Source organism: Calypte anna, chromosome 7, assembly GCF_003957555.1.
Source record: "Calypte anna isolate BGI_N300 chromosome 7, bCalAnn1_v1.p, whole genome shotgun sequence".
Taxonomy (NCBI): domain Eukaryota; kingdom Metazoa; phylum Chordata; class Aves; order Apodiformes; family Trochilidae; genus Calypte; species Calypte anna.
Genome location: NC_044253.1, coordinates 7,549,296 through 7,565,954, shown reverse-complemented (window position 1 = coordinate 7,565,954; position 16,659 = coordinate 7,549,296). Strand labels below are relative to the sequence as shown.

The window sequence follows — 16,659 nt, the reverse complement described above, 5'->3', positions numbered from 1 at the left end:
GTGGCCTGTCGCGACCCCTTTGACCACCGGGGAAGCTCGCTCATCCCTCCCGAGCTTCCCTGGAGGCGGCAGCGAAGCACGGGTACCCGGGCGGCAGTTCGTCTCGGTCCACCCGTTTCTCCGCCATCCCGAAGCCCCACAGGTGGCTGCCGGAGCGCGCCTGTGGGGGAATTTCAGGCCGAGCCCCGGATAGCGCGAATGACCCCGCTGACAGGCGTCACCCGTCTCCCGCAAACGCCCCGCAACGGCCACCTTCCCCCGGGGACGGGGCTGAGGGGAGGCGCGGCCCCACGCGTGGCCCCTCACTCTGTCAGGCGCCGTTCTCTCCCCTCAGGCCCCTGAAGGGAAGCGAAGGCGTTAAAACAAACAAAAAAAAGGGAAAGAGAGAGTGGGAGCGGACGCGAGTGGGGCCCCTGCGTGTCGCTGTTCAACCCCTCCCTCCCTGCCTGCCTCCTTCGCGGACACTGACCCGGGCTGGGGGCCGGCACCTCGCTGCCCCCCGCAGGCGGCCGTTAACGCCTCCCCGCCGGCGGGGCGGGATGAGGCGGCGGCGGGCACGGAGCGAGCAACGCGGAGCCGTTGGCGGCCGTTAGCGGGGCGGGGCCCGAGCGGCGGGAGCCGTTACCGGGGCGGACTGAGGCGGGCGGCCCCGGGGAAGCCGGGGAAGGGGAAGCGGTCAGTGCCCGCCGGGATGAGGGGGAGCCCCGCGGTGCCACGGACCGGTTCGCCTTTCGTTGCTTTTAGCCCCCTTTGAACCCTGCCTGGTGGGTGACTCTTCTCCCCCGCCTCACCCCGGATAGGCAGGTGTTTCACTTCGTTTCACAGCTTTGTCTGCAAGTGAAGAGCCCGAGTTTAGCTTTAAATTGCAGTTTAACACCCCCCGGGAGCGGAGGGGGAGGCGGAGGGACCGGGATCCGTTCGCTGCCCGCCGCTTGAGCCCTTTCCCGCCCAGCCGCTCCGGCCAGCGCTCACCCTCCCTCACACCAACCCCTTCCAAAAACCCCTTCTTAAAACACGCATAGTCAAGAGAAGTTTTATTTACGAAAGGTGTTTCAATGAAAATTTCTTAAAAGTCAAAAAAAAGGCGATGCAAGTTTACGGCGGAGAGGACTTAAAAAGTAACAAATTGCACGAAATATTAACACATCATACAACATTTCGAAGATTAACAGGCATGTGCTAAAGAAACTGTAGAGTCTAGAAATAGCCCAAATATATCTAGTTTACAGATTGCTGTACAAAAAGCGGATATAAATACTTCACATCTAGAAAAAATACACAGAACCTTTGAAATAGACTTTCCCTTACATATAAACAACCTTTGTAGAAAAAAACCAAAGACACCAAGTTACACGCCAACCCCCCTTCTAGATGCGTTTGAACAAGTACTGGTTAGCACCAACACCTTTAAGAATGTCACAAACAGAAGTTGAATTTCGATTTTTTTTTTCTTTTTTTTTAAATCTAGTGTTTACAACTTAATTAAATGGGGACTACGAAAGAGAACACAAAATGGTACATTCAGAAATTGACAGGAAATGAACGCAGAGGGGATGGGAGTAGAGAAACTACGTTGCAGTCAGAAGAGAAGGCGGTTTGTGCAGTTCTCATTCATACAAGACTCCTGCTTGTGTCAGCAGTGAAATTACTTTGACCCTGATCTTTCGAACAGTTAAGTGCATGATTTATGAAGTCGATACCACCAGTATCAGGCCCTTTAATCTATTCATTTTCTCACCATGTCAAAAGTCAAAAACCTTTTGAAATAAGACACCTGTTGTGAAGCTGTAGTAGCTGAAATGCACATTTCCCTTGAACGTCTGTATGGAATTGCACTAAGAATAAAAAATAAAACATGTCTTGCAAAAGGGAGTCTGAGAAAGTTAATGACAGACAATTTGACGGGCTCAGGTTTATGGTAATGCAGTGTTTCTACACACAGTTTTAAGACTAGAACAGTTATAAATCTTTTTTAAAAAAATCTACTAACTTGTTAATATTAACATCAACTTCTTTAAGTTAGTAATCTGCCATTACAGGAGCATAGCACCAGTTTAATATTTATTGCTGTCATTTATCCCTACAAATATATTTTCCCAAGATATTTACACCTGTACAAATGTTCACAAAAGTGCAAAATTAAGATTTAATTCTGTGTAACCGTTTGCTGTCTCCAGAGTCTCACGATGACTGCTGCCTTGCCTTTCTTATTGCTGTGTCGTGGTAAGTCAGAACACTCGGCCAGTTGGAGTGGGAATTTTCAACATGGGTCTCTTCTCCCCCCCCTTGCTCCCCACCCACCTTCAGTTCTGCTGCCTGTGGAATTTCCAGAACCACTGGGAAGTGTCCTTACACATCGTTGGAGCCTTGGCTGGTGCAAGAGGAAAAGCTATCGTATAAAGAATCACTCAAGGATTCCAAATTGTCCATGTCGTGCCTACCCGAGCTATTTAAGGAAGCTTCTTCCTTCTTTCCATTTTCTTCCTTTTGTCCTTCAACCTTGTTCAGACAATTCTTCTCTTTTTCTAGTAAAAGTACGTTATTGCTGTTAAATTTATTGAGAGACTCCAGGGAAATTTTAGATAATCTATTCTGGGAATCCTCTTTTGTTTCTTCCGTTTTCTTCAATTTCTGTAATAAGCGAGAGAAATATTAGAAACATATTTCTTACAAAAATAAAGTTATCTGACTGTAACCAATAATTTATGTCTTTCCAGAGCTCACAGGGTTAACAGAAATAGATTGTTATATGCCTAAATCTCTGCTGTAACTAAATAGAACATTAATGTCCATTTTAGGATAAATCATAACTCATCCGCTGAGACAAACAGGGTTCCATTTACAAAACAGTTCAGTGCTACTAACATCCTAAGTAGCAGATCCTGGGTATGCAGCATGTGTTAAACACCTTCAGCATCTTCACTGTTAAGTTGTCTCCTTTCAGAATACCTTGGGGTGTATGTTTAAACAGGTATTTAAATGGAGTTTGGAGTCTGCTAAAAAAAAAATAAATGTCTATGCATAGACATATTCAGAGGAGAAAATAGCATTTTCCATAAATTACAGACACAAATGAAACTTTGCTAGAGAATAACTTGGTATTTTGCATGTGTAAGCCTGCTGATCTCCAGGGACCCAAACCCTCACTAACAGACAAGAAAGCAACAAGACAGGAAATTATACTGAAATGGGTCAATCCCCACAGCCCAGAATCAATCAGATATTAGCCAGGTCTACTTGGAGAAGTAGTGTAATTCTGCAGGAACATCAGATGATGTATTAGCACATTATATTAAAACCACACAGTTGGATTATGCAGGAGTAATTTTATCCCTTTGTTAGCTACTGGTATTTCCAATCAGAGATCTGACCAAGGAATAGTTAAGGAACTGTGGAGGGAGCAGTTCAGTAAAAATGACCTGCTGTTCATTTACAGGGTGTTTCAAAATCTGTGTAGCTAATTCCTCTTACAGATAACATTATCACAGGAATATGAGATAACATTCAACATTTTACATTCAACATTCAACAGCCTTCCAGAGAGGGAAGATGCAAGAAGGTTCAGATATGCTGTGGGAGTGCAAACCATTCCTCATATTTGGTATTTCCATCAGATAGTGAAGGCTGAATCAGTAAATTACTGTCAATCCAATACATTAATATTTTGGTTCAGATAGAAAATGAACTGGTATTTTAAGCACGGTGATAATAAAGCATGGCCAGATGTGTAGGTGATGGGGATGATTAAAAGCTCAGTTGTAAAGGATCATTAGAACTTTAAAAAAAATTCAAGTAAATTGAACATGCTTGCTATGCTGGTTATCCTTGAAGATCTTGGACAAGAGGAGAAAAAAATTGTTTCATAGTTTGAGTGCTTGTTTTTATGGCTAATTAGGTAAAAATGCCATTTTATGTTTCAATCTTTTCACATTTCAAAGTAATAATGCCTGGATTAGCTGAGTATTTTCATCAAATGTTTCAAACAAACAAGCAAAGCAACAGGAGATGCTGGTGTCAATAAACAAAATTTTTCTGTTTCAATCACTAATCTTCAGTCATTTTAGGTGATTCTGATTTTAGATGACAGTCAAAACTAAGATCTATCTAATTGCAGTGTTTTCTGAAATAAAGAAATACAACCCTTGGTAACAAGAACAAACACAAATCCCTTCACAAACACAAATCCCAAACACAAAACACAAGGACCCTTCAGTAGAAATTCTCCACAGTTTTCTTTGCCCTCACTTAAAATATTTTACAGTATCACTGAAACTGGTGTTTCACTTCTCTGTAGTCCAGAGGAGAAAATTCTCAGACATGGCATCAATAACGTACACATTAGGACTTCCTGCTCTTCAGAGTACTAAACCTAAAACACTTTATTATATGACAGACTAAATGATTTTTCTTTGTGTATATTTTTCCCACTTCACAGCTCTTCTTTAGATAAATTGAATGTGGCTGCTTAGCACAGACTTGGGGCTGCAAGAATTCAATACTGGTGTTAGTAAGGGCTAGGATGAAACGTGTATTGATTCAAATGGGGCCAATTTCACCTCCTGGCTAGGAGAAGGAGAGACACCTACAGCATTTATTGCACAGACCAGTTGAGATGAAGGATCAGCAGAAGAGCAGGATCATTGCCCGGCTGAAAGGCAGATTTAAACCACAGGACAGACTGGAAAGAATTCAGTGATGTATTCTACACGTATAAATGTATTTGAGAAGCTGCAGGGAACTACAGTATTCTCTACAAATTTTAAGTAAAATCATCAAATTATTCAATAACTAAGTGAAGCCCATCAGTGAAACCCATTGATAAAAGACACATAGGGCAGTGAAGAGTACACCTACAACAAGAATTAAAAGAGAAACTAATTTGAAAAGTTGTAGCAAAAATTTAGTACTTCAATATAGGCAGAACTCAGAAATACACTATGGATATTTTTTGGACATACATCTGTCCTTTTTACATGTCTTAACCCCAGTCACATCTCTCTGTGTGCAAGTATGGAAAGGTAATAATGCTCATGTAATGTGCAAAGTAATACTTCATGTTTTTTTCAATCTGTTTGGCTACAATACAGATTCAGGCACAGTCTTATTGTAGGACCTAGTGCTGCTTACTGCTAATTTTATAATTAGGTAAGAATGTGGGGTCATCTGTATGGGATTTTAGTTAAGGAATACTAATAGGCTAGAACTGTACTCAGGTATCAGATGTGCAATATGTACAATACGATTTAATCTCAATTTTGTTCACACAGCTGCACTTAAACCTGTTCAGTTTTTTGTTAAACTGCATATACAATAAAAATAGGCTTGCAGTTAAAAATTAAAGCACGATATTCTAGTCCTTGACACATGGAAGAAAGCTCATCCTAAGCTGCATGAGCACAAATAAAGACAACTTTTAGCTGAGATATTAATATGAGAATCTGCATAATCAACAAATAATTTTCTCCCACAGTAAGAAAATTAAGTACATGCATAGAGTTGAAAAGTCACTGATTATTTCTTTAAAATTGGTGTGTCAGAACAAATGTTACTGCAAATTCTTTAAGATTTTTTTTCTCTTGTTACTATAGATACAACTTGGAAAGAACTACACAAAAGTATTTATTTAGATTCATCCTTAATAATTGTTTCTTTTTTCTTCCATGTCAGTCACAACAGCTGCTAGATGAATCAAAAGGCAAAACCAAAGCAAGAGTTATTAGAATTGTTTCATAAATAGTGTATGTGGTTAAGTAGTGTCTTCAGTTTTTTGTTCATGTAGATATGTTAATGACTCCAGCAGAGCTGCAGACAATCAAGAACAAGGGTTAGCCTAAAGATGTTAGTATTGTGCATTTTAAAGTAATTACTTCATTAAAGCATTTAAGAGTCACACTAATGTGAATTATTAGCTTTTCCTAAAAGACAGGAACATATTTAAGCAGACCAGATGTGTTTCATATCCATGAGAACTGGGTGAGATTTGGTAATGGTGTGGAGAGCACCTAACCCCGAGGTCCTGGGTTCCAATGAAATCTTTCCTGCCTCAGTAGTGACTTTTTCCATAATGAACAGGTAGTTTTATCACCCCAGGGAAAAAAAAAAAATCTTGGTGATTTTATTCAGTGTTGCTACAAGATCAAGGGTGCTTCCTCTTAGGATTCTCCTCAGCAGTAATAAAGCCATTTCTGACTGCAGGTGTTGACTTTGCTGCTGACTATTCTGCACCTGTTCTGTGAATTCATAAGGTGCCTGCTGCATTCAGTGTGGTCAGTTTATCTTTTCCTAAGTATTAACTTAGGGGAAAAGATAAAAAAGCCCTAGTAACAGATTTTTGGTCTAAGCAAAAAGGTTCAATGCAGATAAGAACTGTGATTTTCACAGTGCCTCTGTAGAAACATTGGCCCATCACCCTAAAGCAGATCACTGCACAGCTTTTATTTTACTTTACTGTATTTTGTATAGAAAATATGTCCAGTTATAGACTTAAGGTATGGAGAGCATTTTTTGTTCTACCCCATGTAAGTGGAGAGCTTCCCACCACTGGCATTGCTGAGCCAGTCAGTGTAGGGTGCTTGGTACCACCTGGGAGTGGTGACTGGTTGTCAGGAGGAACTCCATCTGACAGAATGCAGACATTCATAATGAGTTACATCACTTCGAAATAAGCTCATGAGTCATGAATCAGAATAATGTTTCCTTGTTGGCAACATCCTAAAGGGAATAACCAAAACCCATTAGTGATATAATAAAACCTGGCATGTCACTTCAAGCACAGCAAATTAGGAAAACAAAACTAGCCTACAGTTATGCTGATACATTATAAATAGGTGTTATTTCTACAGTAATACATCAAATCAGATTTTTTTTTTTTTTTAACTTTAAAAATGAAGGGTTATATGTGGGTAGAATGCATTTTCAGCAGCATGTGATCAAGGCCCAGTGACAACTGGAGCTGTTTTGAATGGCATAAAGACTCTGCAGGTCTAACAGGAAGGAGCAGGGAAGGATGGGTGCAGAAAGGAATGCAACAGCAGCTCCATTTTTTCTACATGGTAACATCCAGAGGCTCTGACTCTCTGGAGGTCAGGCCATGCTTTCATGGCATGCCAGAGCCTTGGATTAGCAATGAACAATTCTGCAGGATAAATGTATTTTCCAGCTGTCTAAGTTTAGTTAACCAGCACTTTAAAGGGCTTGGAATCAGTTAAACACAAGAATAAAATGAACTTTATTTATGTCTCTCATGCACCGGGCAATTTAGTTTTTAGATTAACACTAAAGCAAGAAGGGCATCGCTTCAAGTGAAGTATAACTGCAAAACACTATTGGGTAAAAACAACTAAATTGCTATGAGAATTAAATATAGATCAACAAAATCAATACTTAATTGTATAACTCAAGGCCTTTCATTTCAGATCTAATCTCTAATAGAAGATACAGTATGTTCACTTTTTATTTTTTAGATATTATTTAAAAACTTATAGTGAAGGAAACCAATTTCCAAGATTTCTACCTTTTAAAACTTATTAGCTACTTTGTCTGCATGTGTTCAAGGTGAACTGGATCCCACAATGCTACTGTTTCTTATTTTAAATTCAGAGTCCTACCAATTTAGATATCCTCTAGTCCTATAATTACTTTCTTTAATGACACATTGTGTCTAAACGGGGTACAAGGCATCAGCATTACACAGGTTGCTCGGATCTAACCTGTTAAGCAGGACATTTTTAACATGTTCACAGGTTCCTGTAAGCCAGATGTACTGAGGTACAGAGCAGCATTCTGGTCAGAGACACAGTGGTGTGATCAGATGTAACTTCCCACTGGATTCAGTGGCATCACACAATCAGTTTGCAGCAGAAAGGTGTCACCTGGAAAGGGTTGGTTCTGAGCTGCCAGGAGCAGCTTTCTAGCAGCCAGCCAGGACAGAATGCAAGGGTGAACTCTGTGGAAAGTGAACAATCTTCAGATCTCATTTAGCATCAGATGGACAGCTAACACTGCAGTGAAATAGTTGTACAGCCACATCCAGGAAACTACAAAGGTGAAAGCTGTAACTGCATGACCTCTGCTGTATTACAGCTGAGCTAAAAATGTGATGTTTGAACTTCCTTCTCTTTAAAGCATAACCTTAAAAAATAAGATAAGCTTTGCTCTCCCTTGTATGTTGTCAAATGCTTTCATCTACTTTTCTGGACTGACAGTAAAATAATTTTTGAAATAATGAATCACTTTTTTTCTGTGTGAGCAGCAATCCCATGATTATTTTGCTGTACAAGAAAATGAGATTCTCAAAAACACACCATCAGATTTTTTAAAAACTCCTAATATGTGCCAGTTGCCTTTCTTATGAAAAATGCATCAACATGAAGTACTTTTAAAGTTAATTACTGCATTCAATTGTTCATAAGAAAGCCTATACATGGATATCATCCTCTAATGGCATGACAGGTAGTATAACAATGACAAGAGAACCACAGCTTGTCTACTGTAGTTCAGAGTATAATAATGTACAAATATATTTTCCTATCACAAGGACAGCATTTCTGATGATCCCAAACTGTAAGGAAATTACCTTAGAAGAAATAAAGCTGATTACCATGAGCTGCATATGATTCATCCTGCAAATCTGGACAAAAAAGCTATTGCTTAATGAATGGGTGACTGTGGAGTTGAGACTTATATTGTCTATAGCTTCAATTCTTGTATGGTTTAGGAAATAAAAAATAATTTAGTGAAATCACCCTTTTGCTTTCAAAAGCATAATTTTCATAATATGATGAGTAGGTACATTCAGCTTTCTAATGCCAAGAATATGATCCTCATACTTTACGAAGTATATTATTTTGTTGATACAACAAGACTGTTTGACCTGATTAGGTATATACTGGCCCTCTTTGGACTTCTGCATAACCAGAATTTTCAGGTCCCAGTTCCCAGATCAGGTAAATCTGTCTTTTTTTACTTTCTGTTCAGTTATTACATGAATGCCACAAGTCTGTATTCTCTCAGTGCCTCAGAATGGCCAGGAGATGCACCAACTATGCATCAACAAACTTCATTTAAATTGGAATGAGAAACTGTGATTATAAGGGGCAATACCTTGCCAAATGGTCACAATGCAGGCGCTCAGTCAAGTGTGTTCTGGGGAATGATTAAGAATAAAAGCAATTAAAACCCAGTACTTTCTCCAGAAGGTAGGGAAAAGCCTCACTGTGCTCATGGAGGTGGAATCACCAATTTTTCCTCTTACAGAGGGAATCGACCCACTAAAGCAATGCTTTCTGCAGAGACTCATCACAATGAATTAAGGAAGAAATATCCATGGTGAGGGAGGAAGATTGAGACTCAGTTTTCAGAACCTGATAGACTTAAAATGAACAAGACATGCTTAAGATACACTTTTCAGGACTCCTTTTAGCTTTTCCAGTAGAGGGAGTTAAATAACAGAATTGTTCTGATTTTCTCGGATGGGACAAAAATCACAGTGAAAAAATTCATAAAAGATAAGATTGCTGACAACATTATAGGACACCACTTAATCATTTGAAGTTCAGTACTGTTCCTTGACAGAATTATGCTGAGGGTCACGTTGCCAGTGGTGACCTTGCTAACAGTCCTGGAACTATGCAGCCTTAAGTTAACTTCCCCATTTCAGTCTCTATCAGACTGTATTTCACCACACAGCATTTAAGTGTACAGAGATTTCTCCTACTGAATTAAAGTACTTGTCTTTACCTTGAAGAAACTATAGCTGATTTTTTGCATAAAGGGGCTTTATTAAGAAGAGGCTACAATTTTATCCTAGAAGTTTGGAGGATTTTTTAAAAATTGGGATAATTAGAATCGAATCAAGGAGGGGGCAAAAGCATAGTTCAAGAGAGATATTTAAAATCTAATAAAAAAATGCAATTTTAAAGAGGGAGGTTTTATCCCACATTAGACTGTAGCAAAAAAATTCCTCTCAAATTCAGTAAATGCAAGATCACCCTCACACAACATAGAATCTCCCTGACATTTTGGGTAATCGGGGGCATTTTTCTGTCTGGCTAAGCTACTCTCAGGCAACTGTTCCTACGTATTAGCTGTGCCCTTACCCATCTTCATCTTCCACCTTTGGCTTTTTTGAACAAGACTATTTATTTTGGTAGTTACAAAGACACTTTCTCCATCTCTTGTGACGTTCAAGTTCCTAGCCTGTAATGCCTGTGTGTCAGTCACCCAGAATACTGAGGAAAACAGAACTGCCTTTCAGGATTGGACTGCAAATGCTTATTGGCAGAGGGTAATGGTTTTCCACATCAGTAATCCTTTCTTTTGAGAATTGGACTAGATTCACTTTGGGTTAGCCTATGACTATTCAAGGTACCTCAGGTGACCTAAGGGCAAAAAGGCAAAAGCAGAAGATAGAGAAGGAGCAATATTATGTGGCAGCATTAAGAGCAAATCATCAGTATGAAGAAACCATGTAGAAAGAATTCTCCCAGCTATGAAAACTGGCTTGTTGTATGCACTAAGAGGGCTGTGCTGCCTGCAGGGGAGTTCAAAGAGGATGAAGCTCTGCTGAAAGACCTGCAGAAGAAAGAAAGGGAATGTCCCTTACAAGTTTTAAAGATGGTTAATAAAGGTCGTGTAAACAAAGGAGTGAGCCCCACAGCAAATACTTTTTTCATTTTTAGCTTCTGAGGAAGGCAGTTGGGAAGAGACAAACAATCCTCTCAGACCCACCAGTTCAGCTCGGTGTGACTGCACATTTAGACACCACAGAGGGAGCCTCCATGTTCATGTACATGGTGTACAAACACCAGAATGAGACTTCTGCCAAGGCCTCACCAAGCAGAAATACAGAGGTGATAAGTGTCACATTTGGAAGCAGGATTTTCTTCAGTGTTTAAAAAATCTGAATTAGCATGCATAAGTCCTTCCTCAGCAAAGTAACTTATTTTAGGAGCCTGAAGTTGTGAGTTTCCTTTCTAGTCCAGGTTTTAATCAACTCTACCTATCAGAGTTGTTTCGCCTTTAATGAATCCAACCAACCCCCACTGCCCTTTCCTTCCCCTTCTGTGACACCTGGTCTCCAGTGGCACTAATGAAACCTATCAGGTCTGCCCCCCACTATGAGGATGTGGATTTACCTTCCCTAAGTGGTGCCCAGGGGATACAGCTCTGCCACATGTGGTACTGGCAAGTGCTCCTGGAAGCAGCAGAGAAAGAGGCTTTGGCCCAAGTTGCCTTCCCAGGAGACCTACTGCAGTCTGAACTATAGGCACATGGTTTTCTGACCCTGTGCAATGAGAATATAAAAGTTCCTTTGTAATCAGAGAAAACCAGATGCAAATAATGATGCTGGTTACATGACAGCACTTGACACCTCTTCAGCTGACACAATGATCTGCTCAATTTTCACTCCAGATCCAAGCAAAGCATGAATTAGAGAACAGAAACTTATGTCTATGTTCATCTGCCATCAAGTCCTACACAACAGTACAGTTATTTGCATGCACTTTTAAAACTGATGCAAAGAATTTATCTTTGCTTTAAGACAGAATATTTTGAGGGACATCAGCACAACAAGCACAAAAACCTAAGCAAGAGTTTCAGATACAAACCAGAACAAAATTGAAGTAGAAGGAAAAAATCTTCTGCAATTTTGAGTTCACTTCAGTACACCAAGCTTCATCAATAAAGAGCCCATAGTATAAGTCAGCTAGGAAATAAATGCTGTGAAGGATGTTCCATTTTATGTCGTTTGAATTTGATTAGTGATTAGTCTTGGTGGTTAAACCACATGGGAACAGTAATCAAGGTTTCTCTGCTGTGGTTCTGTAACAACTGGAAAACACTGTTGGCTCATGTCCTATAGCATGATGGGATATTAACCTAAAATCTAATTAATCTATGAATGAATTATGATTCTAGAAACATACTATTTTATAATCAATTTTAAGTGAGTTCCTAACAGAAGATAAGATGAAGAAAAAGCTGTAAAATTACCAGAGGTTGATAAACTCTGTTTACTATGACTGATGATTTTTATAGAGGATAATTTTACAATCCATCAAACTTTTGGCAGTTCAAGAATCATGCTGCCAAACATATGCAGTAAATTAATTTTTAAATTTACATATTTATTAAAAATCTTATTGAAAACAGCAGGAAGTAAGCCTTGTTTGAATAATAAAATAACTTGTTATTCTACTGGAAAGAAAACAAAAGAAAAAAAACCCAAACACCAACCAACCTTCTATTAAGATGATTTTATGGTAAGGCAATAATTATAAACACCTACATGAATTAGTTAACCAAACAATGTATTAAATAGCCAACCAAAAATTAAAAAGGAATTTTTAAAAAAACTGTTGGAAGATTAATAAACTAAAAAATGTAATTTAAAAACTGAGAAGTTAATGGCTGAGTTTCAGATGTGCTCGAGGACATGTCTCAGAGACTCAAGTCTGTTTTCTCACAGAAGAAGTTTGCTGCTTCTTTTAGAAACATCAATTTCTGTCCATGAGAACCTCTATCCATACTTTTTGGTTCATCCCAGTGTATGAACATCTCTCACTTGGATCTGGCAGGAGGCATTAGTGCTTGCAAACTCTCTGGGAGAGGGGAACAGAAAGGAGTCCAGGACAAGTGTGCTGAACAGACCTTTACCTTTCTGCCTTTGCCTTCCCTGGATACCAGAAGGCTCAGTTTAAGGATTTAACAGGATCTAAAGGGCTGAGTCCACCCGGGCTTACAATGGAAAGTGTTATTTTGACCAGGATTTGGAGGCTTTTTCAGAGAAAAGACCCACAGCAAAAATATGTATTGGGAACTTGGGTTCTGTGAGGTCTGAACTCCCTATCTGACTGATACAAAACCTTTGTTGGGAATGATCAAAGAAGAAATTTGGTGTGAGGAATCAGGACAGGCTCCTGTTCTCACCATGGGCTTCCCTGCTGTGACACAATAATAATTTTTTGAAATTTATTTTGCTACAACTTGTGTTTAACAGAAAAAAAAAAAAAAAAGTGTGAAGTGGTTGCCAGTCGTATTAACAGAGCTGTTGGACAAATGCTTTAGAAGCTTTACTGACCTTAGCTCTTGAGATGTGTTATTGCAGTATTAACCCTGCAAACTGTTGTGAGATTCTGGCAATACATAACATGTTTCTATGCCTAAAAATAAAGATTATAATATTGTTAATATAATAGGCCACTAGGAGGACTAAAATACAACTGGAAGTCCTGCAGACACACTGTAGAGCTAATATGCACTCTTTTTTTAATGACTGAAGATAATACAAACAGGAAACTTGGATAAAAATACAGAATAAAGCAGTTCCCAGGCTCTAAAAGTGAACTGATAATTTGAAAAATGTTGTTGAGAATGAACAAGCTTTTGATATTCATTGAGATTCAATTAAAAACCCTAAACCATTAAAGTTTTTCTTTGGTATTTTAGATTACTAGGCATTCAAATGTAAGAATGGAAAAAAAATTCTGACACTGAGGATCCCTCTATGGACAGCAGGACAGCTGAAGGTATGGTTCTGCTTCTACAAAAATCTTTGCAGGATCAGGGTGTGAATTTGCTTCTGACATCACTAAAAATTCCTCAGCAGAGGGGTGATGTGTTTGTGGTTAGCAAGATCCCATCTTGGGTAAGAATTCTGGATGAGAATATTAATTGATTATGATTATTTGCTTAGCTGCTATGGAACCTTAAAAGCCCTCCAAGCAGCCTGCTAACAGTACCAGATTAAATTCCAAATACAGCTGGAATGGAATATTTATATTCTTTATTTAAGTATTGTGACTTGAATAGCAAGAGAGGTTTAGCAATTTGGACAGTCAGCCAGAACATCACCCGGATCTCCACAGTCCTGCACTCTTAACTGCTAAGCTTTGGGGAATATTGACTGTTTTATTTGCAGGCAAAAAATTCTCTGCAGAAAGACAAAGGCCTTTATCATTCCCCTCACCTGGGTGCATTTGGAATACTCTTCAACATACAGGACCTGGCATTTAATCCAGTGTATGTGGTAGTTAATCAAATGTTTTGCGCTGACTTCTGTAGACTTTGGATCAGACTCCTGATGCATTAGGGAGATAAATTATTTAACTTACTGAGTTCCCCTAGAAACAAAATATTGAGCTGCAAACAAAGCTAACAAACACCAAATGGGCTACCATCTGCTGCAATGAAAGGAACATGACCAGTTTCCCCATGCTTGAGATTCTTCCAAAATACAACCTGAAATAGGTCTGTCAAACTCCCAACTGTCTCACAAAATTGGCCTGGCCCAGGTTAGCTAATGCCATCAGAAACAGCAAGCCAGACTGATGATCTATGGGACTTGTCTGGGATTTTATTTCCATCAGACTTCCCTACAGAAAAGCTCGGGGGTTCTTTGCTATCCAGAGCCTATGGAGATTTTCCTGTTTGTGCTCCTTGACCTAGGGCCTACAGACACTGAGTAGTTTCTGCCCCTGAGTAAATATAAATATACCCCAAAAAAGCAAGATACAATACTGGAAAAATAGATTAGGGCAAGAAAAACATGAAGAAGATCTTGGAGACCTTAATGCTCTCTACAATTACCTCAAAGGAGGTGGTAGTGAGACTGATGTTGGCATCATCTCCCTGGTGACCAGCAATAGGACAAGAGGAAATGGGGTTAAGCTCCACCAGGAAAGGTTCAGATTGGATATTAGGAAAAAACTAATTAAACATTGGTTTAATTTAACATTAATTTAATATTGGTAAAACATTGGAACAGGCTGCCCAGGGAGGTGGTGGAGGCGTCATCCTTGGAGGTGTTCAGAATAGAGGGAGATGAGGTGATACAGGGGATGGTTTAGTGGTTAGGGGTTGTAAGGTGGATGGTTGGACTTGGTCATAGAGGTCTTTTTCAACCTTGATAATTCTATGATTCTAATCATACACTCATAGATCTGGATGAAGCCTCCACACTTCATGCCTTACAACCTTTTGAAGGAACAGGACATGGGGCAAAAGAAGCTCCACCTCCCACAGTGATGCCAGCACTGACCTGAAATCCCAAGTCCTGAGCACTGCATTCATAGTGTCAAAGTTTTTTGCTGTGGTGGACAACATGTGAGTCCCCAGAAAATTTTTTCAGAGAGAGCAGGACACTGCTCAGCTATATGTAGTGAATGTGACACTGGTAGGTGCCATCAACATTAGCTTCTTTTCCACACAGAAAACAGTAACTGAACAACCAAGAATTTTTTTAGGTAGTGTGAGTTGAACCATAGTAGTATGTACCCTGTAGAACAAAAGAAGATGTCTTCATACCTAAATTACCTACAGAGACAGACACTTCATCTTCTAGCATCACCACGACAGGAGATGAAACACGAGCAACCTTCAAAAACTATTCAGTCTTTCTCAGTTAACCAGAAAGGTTACAGCTCCTCACATTATCTCTCTTTTTTAGATGGCCACTGCTTCTTCCTTGGCTTGCTCTGCTGCCTCTGTTTTCACCACTGTGCTGCTAATGATGTCATAATACATGTTTTTTTCAAAGGATTTTCTTAATAGAAATGCCGAATTATAAATGTTAAATATGCTGGAGCCCTCACTTGTTACAGTGGTTCTCAGAACTGTGCTCAGAAAGGGTGATCTTCCAATAATAGTAATAATAAAAACATTCTGTAAAATGATATAGAGGAGAGTTTGAGTATTGTCCAGTTGCTCAGACTCTAATGGTGTGGAAAATGCAATAAAGAAATGGGTTTAAAAGTGCAAAGAGGTTCATTATTATATGACCTTAACTGTAACATTGTAGGACCAGACTAAAAAAATGTACAATATTTGGCCTTCCTTTTAACTTAGGTAAGATGCTGGGTGAGCTTCCATGATACTGCATATAGAAACAGGATGCTGCAGATTAAAATTCTGCCAGATAAATGGAGAATATCCAAACCAATTTCTAAGCATCTCTATAAACACCATGATTTTCACAGGATCCAAACACGTGAATCTGACAGAGACATCAGTAAGAGCTGCAGATTTCTAGCACCTTTGAAAACTGGGCAGCTGAAGTGTCTAAATATGAATTTAGGCACAGCCATTAGGAAATGAAGCTCGAAAAACCTGCCCTGCATTTTGACTAATTAGGGGCCACAAACAAGACTCTCTAAGGCTATGCAGGGCAAAATAAATCCTGAAATAGTGATCAGGAAGTGTGTGCTGGCTGCCTAGAGACTTCTTCTCCTGGGTTTCAGGCATTGTCTGTAAAGCTCCTACATTTCAAACCTGCTTTACATCTTAGTCACAAGTTAACAGCAAGTTTCCCAATTTGGTATCTCTTCTGCAGATACAGTGCCTTGGTGACGGCACTCCTGTTGTAAGACTTCTACTGCATGATGAACATTTAATTTTATAAAACTCAGCACCATAATATATTCATATTTAATGTCTTAATTCCTGCCTACTTCTGCTTTACTCCATCTGAGGTCTTGTTTTACTGTATGCTTTAGAGAGCATTCAGTAACCCGCAGGATATCTGCATATGTAATGGGATGTCAGAAAAAGCACTTTTTCAGCGTTTGACTGGTAATTATTCAGATAATTCTTCAAATAATCACTGGAGGTTTTATTTCCTGAGAATAACTCCAGAGTAGTTAAGGGAAGTTCTTAAGGCTA

At 39.5% G+C, this 16,659-nt stretch overlaps 1 protein-coding gene across 1 annotated transcript in view; it reads right to left on the bottom strand.

The window, feature by feature from the left end:
* Positions 1 to 2,139: 2,139 nt before the first annotated feature.
* The window catches only part of NCKAP5 (NCK associated protein 5), a 348,475-nt gene continuing 333,955 nt past the window's right edge, over positions 2,140 to 16,659 (bottom strand). The window contains exon 19 of the mRNA XM_030454353.1: positions 2,140 to 2,631. Coding sequence (XP_030310213.1) covers positions 2,350 to 2,631 — 282 coding nt within the window. The 3' untranslated portion in view covers positions 2,140 to 2,349. The remainder of the gene's footprint in view (positions 2,632 to 16,659) is intronic.